At 31.2% G+C, this 18,601-nt stretch overlaps 1 protein-coding gene across 2 annotated transcripts; it reads right to left on the bottom strand.

Moving 5' to 3' along the window:
• Positions 1-23: 23 nt before the first annotated feature.
• On the bottom strand, positions 24-2,537 carry LOC110648136 (growth-regulating factor 3). Of its 2 annotated transcripts, none has more exons than XM_021802259.2 (4): positions 2,055-2,537; positions 1,685-1,876; positions 1,000-1,360; positions 24-634 (listed from the first exon to the last, which is right to left on the bottom strand). In XM_021802259.2, exons 1-4 carry the CDS (start codon positions 2,281-2,283, stop codon positions 196-198), a joined length of 1,221 nt encoding a protein of 406 aa, XP_021657951.2. In that variant the 5' UTR covers positions 2,284-2,537; the 3' UTR covers positions 24-195. The 2 variants fall into 2 exon arrangements, with proteins under 2 accessions (XP_021657951.2, XP_021657952.2); XM_021802260.2 differs by having other exon boundaries at positions 1,000-1,348.
• Positions 2,538-18,601: the final 16,064 nt, after the last annotated feature.

The following is an 18,601-nucleotide window of genomic DNA, read 5'->3' as shown; positions in this document are numbered from 1 at the left end:
GGTAAGAACAAAGACGCTACAAATTTGGGAACAAACTAAATCCATGTAAATTTTCCAACCAAAACAATCAAAAGCCGCCGCCATGGCACTAGCCAGCCGTGCAAATGTTACATGGTAGAATTATGATTGGGATGTCTGTAGCAGCCAACGCTGGGGAACCCATTATTAAGGTATTATATAAAACTGAAACCAGAATCAAGTGCTAACAAAGCTAGGTTCAGAAGCAGAGCCTGGAGGCAACTGGTGTAGAACGCTGGTTGGAGATGAATTAGAGGTGGAGGATCTTAGTGCCTCCGCAAGAGGTCCTCCCATGGAAGCCACCTGGCTTGTCCCCCATCCACCGGTCCAACTCACTTGGGGGTGCTCTCTTTCATTGCCTCTTGGGCCTGCTGGTTCCTCTCCATTGCCAGTGGACAATTTCAACGACACGTCTGAAGGAGAGTTTTCAGGCATTGAGATTGAGAGGCAGGTTGCCGAGTTCATTGGACTCGCATTGCTTCCTGCACTGTCCGGTTCTTGATGCGACCTTGGCCAGTCATCAAAAAAATGCCTCAGAATGTGACCATTATTTCTGTTAGCAACCTCTTTTTCGGGCCCAAGCAGGCCCTTGATTTCAGTTTTGGAATCCGAGGAACTGCAAGGGAACAAAAGAACGTGGACAAGGGCAAAAAGATCAAGCAAAGAACAAAACAAAGAAAAGTTTGAAAAAGCAAAAGAAAACACATAAGCAAAAACAATATCTTCAAAAGTTGTGGTCAGGGTTAGCTTGTACAGAATCTAGAGCTCTTCCCCCAGATTTGAGACATTATGACCAGACCTCCACTGGGGTCCTACCAAAGGACATAATTCAAAGAGATTCCATCATGTTCCCAAGTTGAGAGAAACGTTTTTATCGAATTAGCAAAACCAACTTCTCTGGTACAGCATTAACTACAAGATTTCAGTAAAGTCACTTTAATTTTTATAGTAAGACGGCTAAGAAACAGGCATCAAAATTACCCGTTATTCAGATGGAGGAGATCTGTTGAAGGCGATTGCCCAGAAAAAGGAAAACTTGCACCGTTAGTTACCGCTCCTAGAGGCGGTGCAACAATGGATGTCGTGCTGTTAAAAGCAGCACCGGCCACACCACCCGTTCCTCCCCCGCTAGTACCAATAGTAGTAGTGGTGGTGGAGGATGTGGGTGTGGGGATTTCCACAGGCTTTCTTGAACGGTTGCGACCACGGTGAACATGGCGCTCGCAATACTTTTGACCCGCCACCACGTCCCTCGAGCACCGCCATTTTTTACCATCTGTTCTCCGGCATCGACCAGGCTCTGGATCCATGGCTGCTCGTCCCCAATACCCTGTTTGCAACACTGATAAAGCATATTGATAACCAAGTCCATATATTTAGAAAGACAGAAAGAAAAGAAAATTCTTTGAGATCCAATAGTTGAGACGAATGCATTTTATAGTGTAAAAAGCGGAAGAAACAGCAAGATTTGTTAGTAGAGAGAATATCAAGAAAATACATTTCCACAAGGTCATGTTTACCAAGAAGTTCATGAGATGGCCAGGAACGCATATCTAAGAAAACAATCTTTAATCTTTTCACAAGAAAGAAAACAGCAGCAAGCGTTGGGGGAATTAAGAATTAAAGACTACGTAATTATAAAAGTGAGGTTTTAGCAAAAACTTACAAGTTGGCTGATAATAAGAATAATGTTGAAGTGGGTGGTGGAGGAAATACGGTGGAGAGCGAAGAACGCTTTTTTTGATTGGTTGGAGTAGTTCAGGGGGAACGGCAGCACCAGCCAACATGTACCTGTAGATCAGAGCTTGCAGCTCTAGCTCCTGCCACTGAGCCAAGCTGAAGCAACTCCCTTCCATCCCTAAATCAGGAAAAAAACAAAAAGAAGGAAAACTTAAAAGAGAGAAAAGTAAAGTAGGCTTGAAGCATCAAACTAGGAAATAAACCAACAAAGAAACTTTCTATAGCAGGAAGTAAAGTTTCTTGGAGGAGGAAGGAAGGAAACATAAAGGGTGCAAGAAAAGGAAGCGAAAGCTTACTGGGAAATCTGTTGGTGGCAGCTGGGGTTGAATCTGGAAGTGCTGACAGGTTACTGAGTTTATTGTTGGATTCAGGTACAAACAAAGGGAGAGAAGCAGTAGACGCAGACGGGTGTTGTGGCTGTGGTTGAGGTTGATAAGGATTCAGGAGGAGTTTTGGCATCTTTGCAGAGGGTTGTTCTTCTGACTCGTGCTGCTGCGTTCTCCATTGCTTCAGATGGAAGTCCATGAAGAGAGAGAGAGAGAGAGAGAGAGAGAGAGAGAGAGAGATCAGTTTAGTTTGGTTTGTTTTGGATTTGGTTGATTTTAATAAGGGTTGTTTGGCGTTTGGTTATGCGAAGAGAAAGTTGGATAAGCTTTTCCAGGAACTTCTGCAGGTTCTTTTATATCTTTGGCAGATAGTAGCAGAGTAGCACAAGAGAGGAGAGATAATTCTGACAAGAAAGGCTGCAAAGTTTGTTTATGGCCAGCGGAGAAGCCTTGGAGCACTTGAGAAAAAGACAGTCAGACAAGACAGTTGAGAGAAAAAAGGAGAATCCCAAAATGTAATAAAATATTTAAACATGTTATAGAGAGATGAGATAAAATATCACCTGCAGTCTTTGTCTGTCTCTCTCTGTTTTGCCTTGGGAATAGCACTGAATAGATAGGGAGAAAAGAGAGAGTTAGGGTTTGATGTAAGAAAGAAAAAGCAGAGTCCATAGATAAATCTCTTTTATTAGCCTCCTTGGCCTAATAACAATAAACTTTTTCCTTCCATGCAAAGGTCAAAAAAAAAAAAAAAAAAAGAGTTGAGCCGACAATGCAGTTCCTTCTCAGCCGAGCTCAGAATCATTTGCAGTTCCTATCTCATCCACCTTCATCACAGACCTTTATGCGCTCCCCTTTCAACTCTCTCTCTCTTTGACAGGGTCAAACTCAAACTTGTGTTGTCTTCTTCTACACTGTCTTTCTTGCATTGATCCTGACATGTCAAATTCCATAAATGAGATATCCTTTGTACTGCTTCGGTTTCTTATTATTCCCTTTAAATTTATTAGTATAAATTCTCTTTTTATAAATAAAATCAGATGTTAATGCATTACTTACGTTTTTGCAACATGGGTTTGATTTTAACTATAATCAAGCCTGATGAAGATTGAGGCTCTCAGTTTCAGGTTTCATTGCAATTCTCATCGAGCTATTATTACTTTATATTAATATATTTTAATTTTGTCCAAATTTAAATCAGAAAATAAATACTAAGCCTACTTAACAATATTGTTAATCATTATAAAGGGTTGTTTTCTAATGAAGCCCTATGTCATACTCTTGAAAGTACTTTTGAGTAATAACAATTACAGATATTATAAATTAATTTTTGAATTCTCTTTTGTAATGTTAAAATATTAATTAGATTGAATATTTTTATCTTTAATGCATTAAGTCGATGTAAAGAAATAAATTCTTTATCTGCATAAAATAAATTTAAATATTAAAAATTTTTTATCTAAATTTAATTTATTATAAATTTAAAATAAATTTAAAATATCTTGAATCAATGATGAATTAGGTGTAAATAAAAAAATATTTAAAAAAATTATCTTATGAGATTTAAATTTAATACGAGCATGAATAATTTCTATCAATTTCTAAGTTTATTATATAAATAAAAATAATATCGGACAAAAAATTTTAAAATTAGGTATAAAATATGTTAAATGAAATTCATCTAAATTCTCTACCATATTTACATTTAATCCCCAAAAGTTGAAGCTTTTTTGGTACAGAAAGTGATAATAAAATATTGAATTTCTTTTGGAAATGGGGGAACAGAAATGTAAATAAACTATGGGCCAAAACACTCGGCCCATTAGCCTAGCTTCAATATTATGGAGTTCCTTTCAACTTTCTAGCCTAGCCGGCCCAAGCCAGCTATTAGCTAACCGGCTTTGACATCTGAGCCGAGCCGCAAAACTGGTGTGAAGAATAGGGCGATGAAGTGGGCCCGTGGGCTCTGTGCAACCAATTATGAGGACGACAGAATGGTTGACGAATACGCCCCTGATTCCTCTCTGAAATTACAGTAGATTGCGTTTTGTGTCGCCACGCTATCTACCTTCGCCTGTCCCCAATCCATAATCCCCATCTGTCCCCAATCCATAATCCCCAATAGATAGACACCAAGATATTCTCATAATATATATATATATAATGTAATTAAATAAAATATTTGTTATTTTATATTATATTAAGTTTTATTTTAAATATTTTTAATATTAAAATTACATTTTTTCAACAAATCTATTATTTATTTACTTTGTTTATTAATATTAATATTAATTATTATACATAAAAATTGTAATTATGTTTATTTATTTTATTTAAATAAATTATAAAACAATCTGTATAATTTATCATAGTTTAGTATTTTAAAATTTTAATTTTTATCTAGTGATTCTCAAGTAAATATTTATTACTTATTGTCTATAATTTTAAAATTATTTTTATTATAATTATTTTTATTGCCTGTAATTATTTAGACTATATTTGATTGAATTAACTTGATTAGTGAATTTTAAATTTTTAGAAAATATGAAAATTTAATTTATTTAATTTATATTTTATTTCAATTTTCTATGAAATTAAAAAAATTATGTCCTTTACTTTCCGAAATAATTTATTTCATATATGAGAGTAAGTTATTAATTGAAAATTTCACTTTTTAATAAGTTTGAGAATTTAAACTAAATAAGGTCTTATTAAAAAAAGAAGAGAAAAAGTTCATATAGGGGCAATAGAAGACAAGTAGAGAACTACACAAGCAATTGCAGGCTGTAGTTGAGGTAAATGCACGCAAGGCTACAACCCAAATGCCACCTAACCCTAAACCCCTAGCTAGTTAAGCTGGGGTGAGCATGGTTCATTGTTATTTGAGTATTTTGTAAAAATGTTTTTGACTTTAGGTAAAATGCATGAGTTTGTCTTTATTATTTAATAATTTAATTCTTCATGATTAATAACGTTAATAAATTAAGAATGCAATTAAAGATGCGACTATGAAAAACTCAAACTCGTATAAAAATGAGTTTTAAATATTTACAGCTCATAATGATATAGGTGGTGTCTGAACAAGTGACTTATGACTAAAATGACTTTAGGACATATTAGAGCATAAGTATTTCGAGTTCGTACAACTACTTATTTAAGATATAATGCTATCATGACTACTACTAGAAAATGTGCTTAAGGGGAAAGAATAATGCAGTATTCTGATTGGAATAGTAAGATTAGCCAGAAAAATATAACCCCCACACGATATGGGAGTCTTTATTTATAGAATGATTAAGCTAATAACTGTCAGACACATAAAAAGATATTATAAATGGGTTGTCTCAACTATTAAAATATGCTTAAAAGGTCTAACAGGTCATTTTATAGCAATAATAACTCTGACATGCCTGAACTGATAGTTATAAGAGGTAATGAGATAAATCGATATAATAAACATTTCATACGACTTGTTTGTTTGAACAAGTAAATTATTTATTGAAGACACTTTCACTCAAACTAATCGGAGGAAAACGTAAACCATATCTAGATAATACAACACTTCTTAGTCATGCTTACTCAAGTTATACAAATGATACTTAACAAACGATGACCTTATAAAAGAATTTGGTTTCCATTAATTGTAAGTACATCAATTGCACCGACTACTTCATTTCAAAGATGCTTTCCAGTGACCTACCTCTTCAGTATGAATGAATATTACCAATGGAGTTCCTTATAAAACATGGCTAACAGTCATCATCATCTTTCATTGAGTGAGCTAGATGACCATAATTAATGCTCGGTGTCTGTTGTGCGACTCCTTTCTTTTAGAAATAGAGGTAAGTTTGTGACCAGTGCAATCATATTATGGAATGGGCTTTTCATGTTGAGGTAATTATCCGGCTTCTTTACGTATTTACACATGTCCCTAATATGAGGACTCATATACTCGTATTGTATTAAAATCTAAATTTATTTATTAGTTATATATACTTTAATTGATTTTATAGAAATTTCAATATAAATATTTAATCTAACAGTTATTAAATTTATTCTTACATGAGGCCAAAGTAATATTAGATGCATTCATAAATTAATTATTTCTTTTAACATTAAAAATTTTTATTTTTAAATTAGATTAACAAAATGAAAAAAATCATTATTTATAAAATAATTAAAATAAAGAAAAAAAAACGATATTAATCTAATTGAAATATTTTAATGAGAATGAAATTGAAAAAAAAAAAAATCGCTTCTGTTCTTTCCTTCTTCATCACCCCCAAAATTCAACTCACTCTTTCCGGTCTTTACTCTCCTGTCCCTGCCGCTAATATTCTCTACCATCCATCCTCCCTAGCTCCTGATGCTCTTTGTCTCCTTCGCTGGTGCGCGCTTCTTTGCACCCAAGCACTACAGCAGTGTCTTTTTTTCTATATGGTTGCTTTATCATCGCGTCGTCCTATCCCTTGGCCGCTAGTGTCGCGAGCTCCCTGGCTTTTCCTCTGTCTCGCCACTCCGCTTTGTTTGAAATCTTTCCATCATTCTCTGAAAAATCCAATCAATTTTGGTTTGTGATTTATTGGGTTTTGCAAAATTCATCATTTCAATTTGAGATTTGAAAATTTTCTATTGGATTGAGCATGAAAGAGGAAGAATTCAAGCCTGCATTTCAATCCCTCTTGCTTCGCAATAGGTCCTAATCTAATTGGTTGTAGAAATCCACATTCAAGTGACAAAACCATAATAACAAGAATGCGTGGGATAAAATTTAATTTTAAGAGGGAAGAGTGTGTATATAAAATTAATTTTAGGATTTTAATTTGCTCCTTCTGCTATATTTTAAATAATTTTTAAAGTTTTTCAAAAGAATTAAAGAAAAAAATTTAATAACTTTATTTTTATAAAAAAAATATAAAATATATGAAAATATAAAAAATATGATAAAAAAAGATAAATATAATGAGAAAAATAATAAATTAATGCTTCATTAATTTTTTTTAAAATAATAAATAAAATATGAAAAAAATTTTAAAACATCACTTCAAAGGAGTGGCTTTTTTTTTCAGATAGAATGATTAATTTATTAATATATTTAATTTTTTTTATATAAAAAATTAAAGAAATAATTGATTTTTTTATTATTAAAAATTAAAAAAAAAAATTTAAAACAGAAGCCGATTCGATTTTCAACTTTAGAAACCAAAATCTCTGACATTAATTGTCATAGAATAATGCGCTTTTGAAGTAGAGAAAGAAGGAAGGAAATTGAAGCAACAGAACGCACTAAAAAAGGAAAGCGAAAGTCCACAATCCACGCCTGCACAGGCATTGGCAGCGAGAGAAGCGTGAGTGACGCACCGAACAACGCTGTTAGGTGTCTATTTCACATTGAATTTATGGCATTTAAATTATTTTTTTAATAAAAATATTATTAAAAAAATAATTAATTTTTTTAATATTTTTATAAATAAAATTTATTAAATTAAATTTTATATTATTTTATATTATTTTCTAATTAATATATTTTAAAAAATATTTTTTTTACTAAATAAATCCACCGTTCTTTCTTTTCTGCCTTAAAATTAGGATGCAATAAAAATCTGAATTTTACTAATATTTTTAAAATTTAAATTCATTTCAAATTGGATTAAATTTTACTTTTTAACCACTCCAACCTATTAAAAAATATTTAAATTTATTTAATTTTATATATTTTAATAAACGAACTACATATTTTAATTAATAATTTATATAAAACTTAATTCTTTATTAAAAATTTGTATTTAAAAAAAATTTAATAATTTTATAAAATAATTAAAATTGTTTTATTTTTAAATAAAATATATAAAATTTTATAAATATTATTATAAAAATATATATTTTATATTTAATTAAACATTTTATATAAATATATTCAGATAATAAATATTCAACATGTAAAATTAGAATAACTCATTATGAATATTATTTTTCAAATCTAAATGCATTATAAACTTGACTATATACTATTCAAACTCGTCCTATTAATATTAGATCAAGTCAATATATCTGATTTCTTCTTTATATAATTTGATTATAAATCTGAATTAATTTAAAAATATAATTACTTATTCAACTAAATAATTCAATTCAAATTTAATAACTATACCCATAAAATCCCAACCTGCTGCCTTTCCTACTTCCAACTCATCTACAGTTGCAATCTCATTCATCAATACCATCAATAATTTGGTGATGAAGAAGAGAAGATATTCTTTTCAGTTAATTTGAAATGACAATCAACTGACGAGTGGTTTTTCCTTGAGGATAATTATCACTTGACAAAAAGCTATTTTAAACTACAATTATTTTATAAATTAAATAAATTTTTATTAATTTAATTAATTTTTAAAGTCTTTAATAATTATTTTTAGAGTAAAATAAATTATTATTAATTTAATTTATCATCTTAAACCCATGACAATTATTCTTAAAGTAAAATAAATTCGTATCAATTTAATTAATTCATTTAAGCTCCTATGAATCGAAAATTCACTTTTATAAGCCTTTACCTGACGATGTGTGTTCTGTTAAACTTGAATCTAGCATGCCCAGTGTTACTCGGTCATGTAGCGGTTAAAGCTCCTCTTTTGAATTTAGTACTAAACGTATCGAAAAATACTGAATTCAACACTAAGTATATTGAATAAAAATAACTGTACATAATACATATATTTCAATCATTTATTTTTTATTAATAGAATTAAGTTACGTAGAGAAAGTGTGTGAAATAGTAGTATAGAATTTATCTCTTAGGTTATCTAACAAAAACGGACGTTAATTAAACGTCTATCTATCAAATGTAGATTACCTAATAGAGATTAGAGATTAGACCTCTTGGACACAAATTTTTAATGTTTTGACTCAAATTTTTAACGTTTTGACTATAACAATAACTGTCAAGGGCTTGTATTTAAATAAATCAACTAAATTAATAATAATTTATTTAACTCTAAAAATAATTATTAAAAATTTAAATAAATTAATTAAATTAATAAAAATTTATTTGAGTCTACAAATAATAGTTAGAGATTTAAAAAGTCTTTTTACTTTATTACTTTAACTAAAATCGAATCGCGCGCGGATGAATTATTACAAAGAAATAGTAAAAATGGAAATTTTATTAAAGTTATGAATAGAAACTACAAAATCACTCATGTATAATGCCTTAAAACAATGATATAAATATATTATTCAAATATTTAATTACATAAAACATCATTATTCAAAAAATATTAATTAGAAAAATTAAAAATTTTAATAAAAAATATTAATAAGATAAATCAAATTTACAAATATAGATTTAGTTGTCTAAAATTTTTAGTACGATTCATTGATTTATGTTTTATTTTTTCAATATATTAGATTCAATTTTTTTTTTAATAAAAGTTATATAAACAAAAATTTTAAATTTATTTTGGTTGAATTTTAATTTTATGCGTTAAAAACTCATATAAGTAAGGTGAGCATTTTATTAATCAAATCAAATTTTTAACTAATTAAATTATTAATCGATTTTAAAAATATTAATTAAATTAAATTTAAATTAAAAAAAATTAAAATTAATCAAAATTAAAAATATTCAATCGGTTAATAATTATAACTGAATTAATTGAAAAAAAATATTTATAAAAAAATAATAAATATAATTTAATATTAATAAAATAATAATTATAAATTAAATATTATTATAAAATTATAAAAATAATAATTATATTATAATTATAATTAATATATTAATTAATTAAAATTTTAATTAATTCAATTAATTTAGTTATTAAATTAATAATAACCGAATTGATAATTAAAAATAAAATTTTATTATTATTATTAATAAAAAAATTAAATTAAATTTATTTTTATTAAAATAATTAAATTTTATTAAAATAATTAAATTTTATTAATTTAATTTAATTATTCGATCAAATAATGTATATTTATATATAAAAGTAAAGAGGAGGGTATTTTGGTAAAGATGAACCAGTCACGAGTCACGACAGAAGAGAACCGAAGCAGCACCACCACCAGGAGCCAGGAAACCCACTGGCCACAGCTCACAAGGCCAAGAAAAAAACATCTTGGATCAACAGTCAATTCTTGACTTGTACGGATCTGTCATGGGACCCACCAACCCTAAGACTCACGTCATCTATTCCAGAAATTAATTAATTAAGATAGTTTTTAAGAAAAAAATGTATTTTAATCTCTTTTTTTTATAAAAAAAGAAAATAATTTCTAATTGTTTTTTAATTAAAATAAAGAGTTTAAATTTAAAAAATTAAATTACTATATATAATAAAATATGTCGAAAATTTTATTATATTTTAAAATTAAATTGTATAATAAAAATTAAATTGTAAGTTACTCTAAGAAAAAGAAAATCTTTCACATGTCTCGGAACAATACGTTACTTGGCACAGATTTGTCAGTACAATTATTTTAAAATTTCTTTTTTTTTTTAACGGAAATATTGCAGGAAAAAGAAAAGAAGTCAGAAGAGACAGATGCTCACGTGGGTCCCAGAAATTCCGTTTTATTTTTCAAAAAATCTTTTAATATAAAGAATTAAAGATAAAAATTATGGCACGCCAGCACGCGAGGGCCTTGCTATGACCTCACGTGCCTCCACGTGACTTATTGTATCGGGAATCGTCAATCTGCTTTTATTATTGGGAGAAGACCTCTTATAGAAGCCTATAATATACCATCTTCATATCATACAGTTGTAATAGTAGGAACCATCACATATTCTTATACATCCTTCAATATCTCAGTTTTTAAAATGTTTTGCCCAATCAGGTTCAGAAATTGGGCTCCATATCTGAGCAACTCGTTTAAAATGAATTGAAGACCAAAGGTTGGCCATGGTGTAGTGGTGAGTGGCTAGCACTGTAAAAAGAATAGCTGACTTTGGGGTCCATAGTCTCATTTGAAGCCTCCCATTCTGTGTAAAATTTAAGCTAAGAACCTGCATCTCACTCATGCCAAGTCTAGCATTACAAGCCTATATCATACAATAATACCCAACCCAAGTCCTGTTTTGAATGCCATATCCTTTGTTTCTCTTAAAAGAATAATTTCAATAATAATGAACATATCATTAATATGGACCACAAATATATCCCTAGACCTGACCTGTCCACAAGCCTACTCAAGGCCAAAGAAAAGCCCGTATAGCTTTAATGGACTTTCAAACGAACTTAAAAAATAGGGGGAGAGCGAGGGAGAAATTTGGGAACCGTTGAAAAATGAGAAATTAAAATGGCATCCGTTATGAATGATGGACCAATCTGTTTCAGGATGGGCTTGTACTCTTAGCTCTTTATATGAATTACCCCACTATGGGTTAGAGTAATTGATAAAAATAAAAGTTGTTTATATATATATATATATATATATATAAAATTTATAAATATATTGATTCAATATAAAGAAATACATTCTTAAAATCACATTAGGCAACTTTTACGGATGAGGAAATTATTGGGTATACTTAAAGCACTAAATTATATTGCTTTTTCGCACCCACGTAAGTGTGGGTGTTCCCATAAATTTTTGAAAGTGGATTCCACCCCTAAGTTAGTGAAGGAGCACATGCTCCAAGCTATCCTATAATATATGACATTTTCAATGAGTAAATTATATATATGGTATTTTAACTTAAGAGTATGTAATCATTTCAATTTATAATACAAAATCTCTTAATCTTTAATTTAAATAACGTAAAATCCTCAATAACTTTCAATAGTTGGTTTTTAGATTCTTTACTTAAATTAAAAATTAGGGAGTAGATTGTCTAGCTCGATTCGACTATGAGTAGATCGGCTAGCTCGGTTTGGGTATATGCAGATCAGCTAGCTCGACTCAACCACAAATAGATCGGCTTAACCACATGTAGACAGAGATTAGCCATGCGTAGTTTAGATCAGCAAAATAGAGCTCAAGCTCATCCAGACAAGTAATTTATCCACATCGATAACTCATCTAGACAAGTAGCTTATCCAGACAGGAAGCTCATTAAGACACATCACTAAAGACTGCCTATAATTATGCATATACCTCTGATTATGCTAGCCAATTATTACACAGTTGACTTTCTATAACCAATCACCATCTAAAACCCTTATAAAGGAATCATATCATAACAACAAGGTATGCTCTTCTCCCTAATGCATTGATATACTATTCTCTCATATCAACTCTAACTAGAGTGTCGGAGGGTTCATACTGGAAACACCCTAGTGGACCTTTGACCCATTTATTATATGTTTTGCAAGTCTATACCCATTAGAAATTTTCATGGAACACATCAATGGTGCCGTTTGTGAGAAGAGACACAAAAAGCTATGTCTTTCCCTCTTTATCTCTGTTGAAAAAACTAGATTCAACCACCTTTCCACTTTTTATGTTTTGATTTCAAAATGGGAGAAGGAACCAAACAAGTGGATGGCTTGTGATTTGTGACAACCTAGTCAGAAAAATTTGTTATGTCACTAAAAAAAAAAATTTATTCCGAATTCTGTCCAGGTATGAATTGAAAAATCTATTCACAGCTATATCCAATTTATTTAAAATTTTTTGGTTCTCGAACCTGTGAGAAATATCATTTTTTAAAAAGATTCTATCTTTTAACTCAAAGTAGGAGAAGACAGCTCATTTTAAAGTTTCCATATTTTTCATCTCATTTACTAAATCGCAATTGTCATGTGCTTTTGATTTATTTACAAGTTTGCTGCTACCATGTGGCTACTTTAAGTTGTTCAAATTCATGGAAAGTCCACTGATAGTACTGTCTTTTTCTTGCTCAAAAATTAATAAATGCAATCATTGACTGCTCGAATGAAGTTCCATGATTCTGTGTCTTTCATAATAGGAATTTTTATAATATTTGCTTCCATGCTTTCAATTTATTGAAATTAATTTCAAGATCGAAATTAATAAAGTGTTAATTGGTTTTATATATTCTATTATTATCAACAAAATGAATGGTAAAATTGGGGCATCCAAAAATTTTCCAATATTGTTTTGGTCTTTGATATGGCTCTTGCTTATAATGCTATAGACTTTAAACTTTAATCAAACTTAAATTCAGTTGATATCTATGCACATGTGAATACATGTATAAGCAAGCGATATTACTCTAAATATTCTTTGAGCCTAAAGGCCACTATTACTGATCAAAATCAGTGTGTAAACCCCTTGGAAATGTACATTATACATTTGATTTATAATATATTTTGGATAAATTTACAACATTGATTATATGAATTTTCTTCACAAATATGTTTGTGCAAGAATTATTTTGAAAATGAATATCAAATGCTAAACATGTTCAGAACAAAAAGGCTAAAGGCCTCAAGTCAAAGATCAAAAACCTCAAAGCAAAAGCTCTTAAGCAATGAAGACTAAATACAAGCCCAAAGCCCCAACTCCCACTTCCATCATAAGACCTCAATAAGCCACTAAAGACCAGACAAAAGCATCAAAGACCTCCATGAGGCACTAAAGAACTAATAAAGGCACCAAAGACTTCATGAGGCACTAAAGACCTGACAAAGGCACCAAAGACCTCTAAGAGGCACTAAAGACTGGACAAAGGCACCTAAGACCTAAAAAAGGCACTCAGAAGATATGCGCTAATATAAGACATGAAAAAGGCACTTAAGAGATTTCCGATAATATAGAACCTATAAAAAGGCACTTAGGAGATCTTCAACCACAAGACCTGTAAAAAGGCACTCAGGAGATCTCCAACCATATAAGACCTAAAAAAGGGCACCCAGGAGATATTCTCCCACAAAGCTGAAAAAAGGTACTAAGGAGATCTCTAACTACATAAGACTTGAAAAAGGCACTTAGGAGATCTTTGCTCACAAAGCTATAAAAAGACACTAACGAGATCTCCAATCACATAAGACTTGTAAAAAGACACTCAGGAGATCTCCGCCCATATAATACCTGAAAAAAAGCATTCAGGAGATCTTCGCTTACATAAGACCTGAAAAATGCACTCAGGAGATCTCCACTCATGTAAGCCTGAAAAAAGGCACTCAGGAGATCTCCACTCATGTAAGCCTGAAAAAAGGCACTCAGGAGATCTCTGCTTACATAAGACCTAAAATAGGCACCCAGGAGATCTCCAAACACAACACCTATAAAAAGGCACTCAAGAGATCTTCGCTCATATAAAACTTGTAAAAGGTAATAAGGAGATCTCCATCCACATAAGACCTGTAAAAAGACACTTAGAAGATCTCCAACTACATAAGATCTATAAAAGGGCACTAAGGAGATCTCTAATCACGTGAGACCTGTAAAAAGGTACTTACAGGATCTCTAACCACATAAGACCTGTAAAAAGGCACTCACGAGATCTCTGCCCATATTAAATCTTAAAAAAGGCACTTAGGAGATCTCCACTTATATAAGACCTGAAAAAGGCACTCAGGAGATCTCCAATCATATAAGACTTATAAAAAAGCACTCAGGAGATCTCCGCCCAAATAAGACCTATAAAAAGGCATTTAGGAGATCTCCAACCACATAAGACCTATAGAAAGACACTCAGGTGATCTCCGCCCATATAAGACTTCAAAAAAGGCATTCAAGAGATCTTTATCTATATAAGACCTAAAAAAGGTACTCAGGAGATCTCTACCTACAAAGTTGGAAAAAGGTACGAAGGAGTTCTCCAACCACATAAGACTTGTCAAAAGACACTTAGGAGATCTCCAACCATATAAGACTTATAAAGAGGCACTTAGGAGATCTTCTTCCACATAAGACCTAATGAGGCACTCTTAAGGCTACCTTTTGACCGCTAAGCCTTGAAAATACACTTTAAGGTGATCTTCACCCAGGAAGCTCTAAAGAGCTAATTCAAAGTAGTAGTTTACCAAGATGACAGGCTTCAGTAGCCGATTTAAAGATGATAGTCTACACTCTAAACATTTTATGGCGATGGCTAAACGAACCTAAAGATTCGTACTTGAGGGAGGACTAATGATATAGCTCCCTAAAATATACATTTGACCTAGAAACTCAGGTTTTTAGATAGCTCATGGGCCAAACTGTATTAGCGGTTTGCCATAAATAGATTGACTAGCTTGGTTCGATCACGAGTAGATCGGCTAGCTCGGCTCAACCATGAGTAGATCCGCTAGCTCGACTCGGCCATGAGTAGGTCGTCTAGCTTAGCTCACCCATGAGTAGATCGGCCAACTTGGCTTGGTTATGTATTGATCGGCTAGCTCGACTTAGCCACAAACAGATCGGCTTAACCAAATCTAGACAGAGATTAGCGACACGTAGTTTAGATTCATAAAATAGAGTTCGAGCTCATTCAGACAGGTAACTCATCCAGACAAGTAGCTTATCTAGACAGGAAGCTCATCTAGACACATCACTAAAGACTGCCAATAATTATGCATATCCCTCTTATTATGCTAGCTAATTATTACATAGTTGACTTTCTATAGCCAACCTCCATGTAAAGCCTTTGTAAAGGAATCACATCATAATAGCAACGTATGCTCTTTTTCCTAATGAATCTGATACATTATTTTCTTATATCAGCCCTAACTTGAGCGTCGAAGGGTTCACACTAGGAATACTTCGATGAACTTTTGACCCATTTATTTTATGTTTTACAGGTTCATACCCATGAGCAATTTTCATGGATCGCGTCATTAACATTTAATCCAATAGCACAAAATCCTAAAATTCTAAAGGCATGGAGAAGTGAAAAATTTCAAATTACAACCATTTAAAGATTAGAATATATAGCTGGCTATGAATATGAGCAAAATTGATTAGTTAGCCATTAGGAAATTTAAAATTTGGAATGAGCGTCGAAGGGTTCACACCGGGAATACTTCGATGAACTTTTGACCCATTTATTTTATGTTTTATAGGTTCATACCCATGAGCAATTTTCATGGATCGTGTCATTAACATTTAATCCAATAGCACAAAATCCTAAAATTCTAAAGGCATGGAGAAGTGAAAAATTTCAAATTACAACCATTTAAATATTAGAATATATAGCTGGCTATGAATATGAGCAAAATTGATTAGCTAGCCATTAGGAAATTTAAAATTTGGAATGAGGATCAATAATTGGGTTGTTGTCTAAATTGCTCCAAGACATGTTCTTATATTTAATTTTGAAATAGAAAGCACTATGTCATTTCTTTTGGCATTTGTATTCCTATTTAGAGCACTAAGAAAGTAGTTTAATCTTAACAACTAACCCAAAATAATAATTAATACACTTTGGTCGGAAAAGATATATTGAAGGTGTCTCTCTCTTTAGTTTCTAGAGTGATCTCATCAAGTATGGAGGAACATTCCTAGCTTAATCCAAACACAACATGCAAGGACAAGACTAATTATTGTCTCCATAATAACCCAATTTGAATCATATCATCAAAAAAAAAAAAATTGCACAAAAACAGAATCTAATATGATCTATCTACCCATTCCATATCTTAGGTTCTTCATTTGTTTGACAATATATATACATATCCATTCCTATGAAGCATCTTATGACTAGATGAAGAGAATTGAGTTGGGCATGTGAAGGAGGGAGATGTCCTTTTCTTGCTATGAGGATTTTGATGTCTCCTTTGAGAGAAACCTATTTGTTCATTAGAATATTTGACCCACATGAGACTGTGCACTTTTCTTGCGGGATTTTATGTTAGTTTTCTTACTGAAGAGAGATGAAATATTTCGGTTTAAATCTTTTTATTTATTTATTTTGTGATTTTTTACTTTTATAATAAGTGTAACTTATCGATTATTATTTAATTTATTATCCATCTATTGAATAAAAGATTTTTCTTTTTTATTATGAGAGATATAGCATATGAACGAAACTGAGTCTAGTTATCTTTATGTTGTCTAAATAAATTTTTTTTATTCTCTTTTTATTGAATGATCTATCATGAATTATTGTCTCTAATTTAAAGTGTATAGAGCCAAAAATTTCATGTTTAAAGGATTCCCAACACTTTAATTAAAAAAAATTATCATAAATTCAATAATTAAAAAAAAAAGAAAAATATTCCACTAACAATGCAAAATCATGTACAGTATCCAATGTTCAACAAGAAAGAAAGATTAAAAAAAAAAAAAAGTATCCGATGTAGGGAGATTGCCATGTCGGAGACGGGAAGCAATTTTATTTTCACCTAAGGTCGCAAGGGTCCACAACACGGGAGGACAAAAATCCGACCACTTCTGACACGTGGCTCTGGTACCTTCTGGAACACGTGCGAATTCAACAAGCATTATTGGCCGTAGATGCGGATGCACCGAGTGACGGTGCATTTATAGGTCCTTGTCCTTTTGTTGTTTTTGTCCTCTGCGACTAAGATCAACTTTGCAAAGATTACGTCGTCGTTGTATTGAGCGGTGGCGTCGCTAAACATATTAAATTAAAGTAAAAATGAATGATTTATAAAGTATTTTTTTTTAATATCTAAATTTAATTGCTCCAAATATTTTCCAATTTAAATCACCACTTTTAAAATTATTAATTTAAGTTATTTAAAAAATAGATGAATGTGGATATTTATAATCCTTAATTTTTAAAAAATTTACAATTTCATCCTAAATTTCAAAAATTGCTAATTAAGCATTGAACTATTGTGAATTGTGCAATTACACCCTATTATTGGTTTGCCCGTTATTGGATAACATAAACATCACGTCAACCTTTCTTAACCACCCAATTAAATCAATTAAGCCCTAATTAAAACTAATTACGTAAGATTAAAACATATAATATGATTTTAACTAACTGTCCCCAAAATGCATGCCATGAAACACATTGAATTTCAATAACATTTGTTCAATGTCAATGTTGACTGAAATTGATTTAATTGTTTGTTAATTGAATTAATTGCTTAGTGTCTCATTTTTAATTATATTTTAATTTCACTTTAGAACTTAATTAACTTAAATAACGAATTGAGACCCACAATCAAATCCAACCTAAACTCAACTAAATTAAAACCTAGCCCATCACTGCAAAACCGCTTAGCACCTTAGGCATACAGAAACCAAAATTGCCCTAGCCACCTAAAAGCATCACCGGTGGTTTGAAAGCAAACATGCAGATAAAACCAACCGAGACACCAAAGCAGCAACATCAAGCCTCCTAAAGTCATGATATGGTGTAAAGATTGAGGAAAAAAACCAGAAGCAACTAACTTCCAAGGAAAAACAATTATAGGACTACCAACAAGAGAGAACAAGAAGAAAATCTAGCAATCATATCTTTCTTCTGACTTGTTTCAAATCTGTGTGTACTGCAGTTTCAGCATATGGCTGTTTGCTTCTACTAGTGAAAGGGTTGATAATTAATTTGCCCTGTTGTTCAACATATAAAACCAGGAAAAGCTATGTGCACTAGCTTGTTTTATTATTATAATTTTTTTTTTCTTATGAGATTGATTGAAATCTAAAAC

Source organism: Hevea brasiliensis, chromosome 3 (genome assembly GCF_030052815.1).
Source record: "Hevea brasiliensis isolate MT/VB/25A 57/8 chromosome 3, ASM3005281v1, whole genome shotgun sequence".
Classification (NCBI taxonomy): Eukaryota; Viridiplantae; Streptophyta; class Magnoliopsida; order Malpighiales; family Euphorbiaceae; genus Hevea; species Hevea brasiliensis.
Note: the sequence above shows the minus strand (reverse complement) of the source record. Positions and strands in the feature narration are given on the sequence as shown.

Coding starts and splice junctions, on each gene's coding strand:
- LOC110648136 (XM_021802259.2), bottom strand. CDS start 2,283: ATGGACTTCCATCTGAAGCAATGGAGAACGCAGCAGCACGAGTCAGAA. Junction 1,877..2,054: donor TGCCACCAACAGATTTCCCA/GTAAGCTTTCGC, acceptor TTCCTGATTTAG/GGATGGAAGGGAGTTGCTTC. Junction 1,361..1,684: donor TTCTTATTATCAGCCAACTT/GTAAGTTTTTGC, acceptor ATGCTTTATCAG/TGTTGCAAACAGGGTATTGG.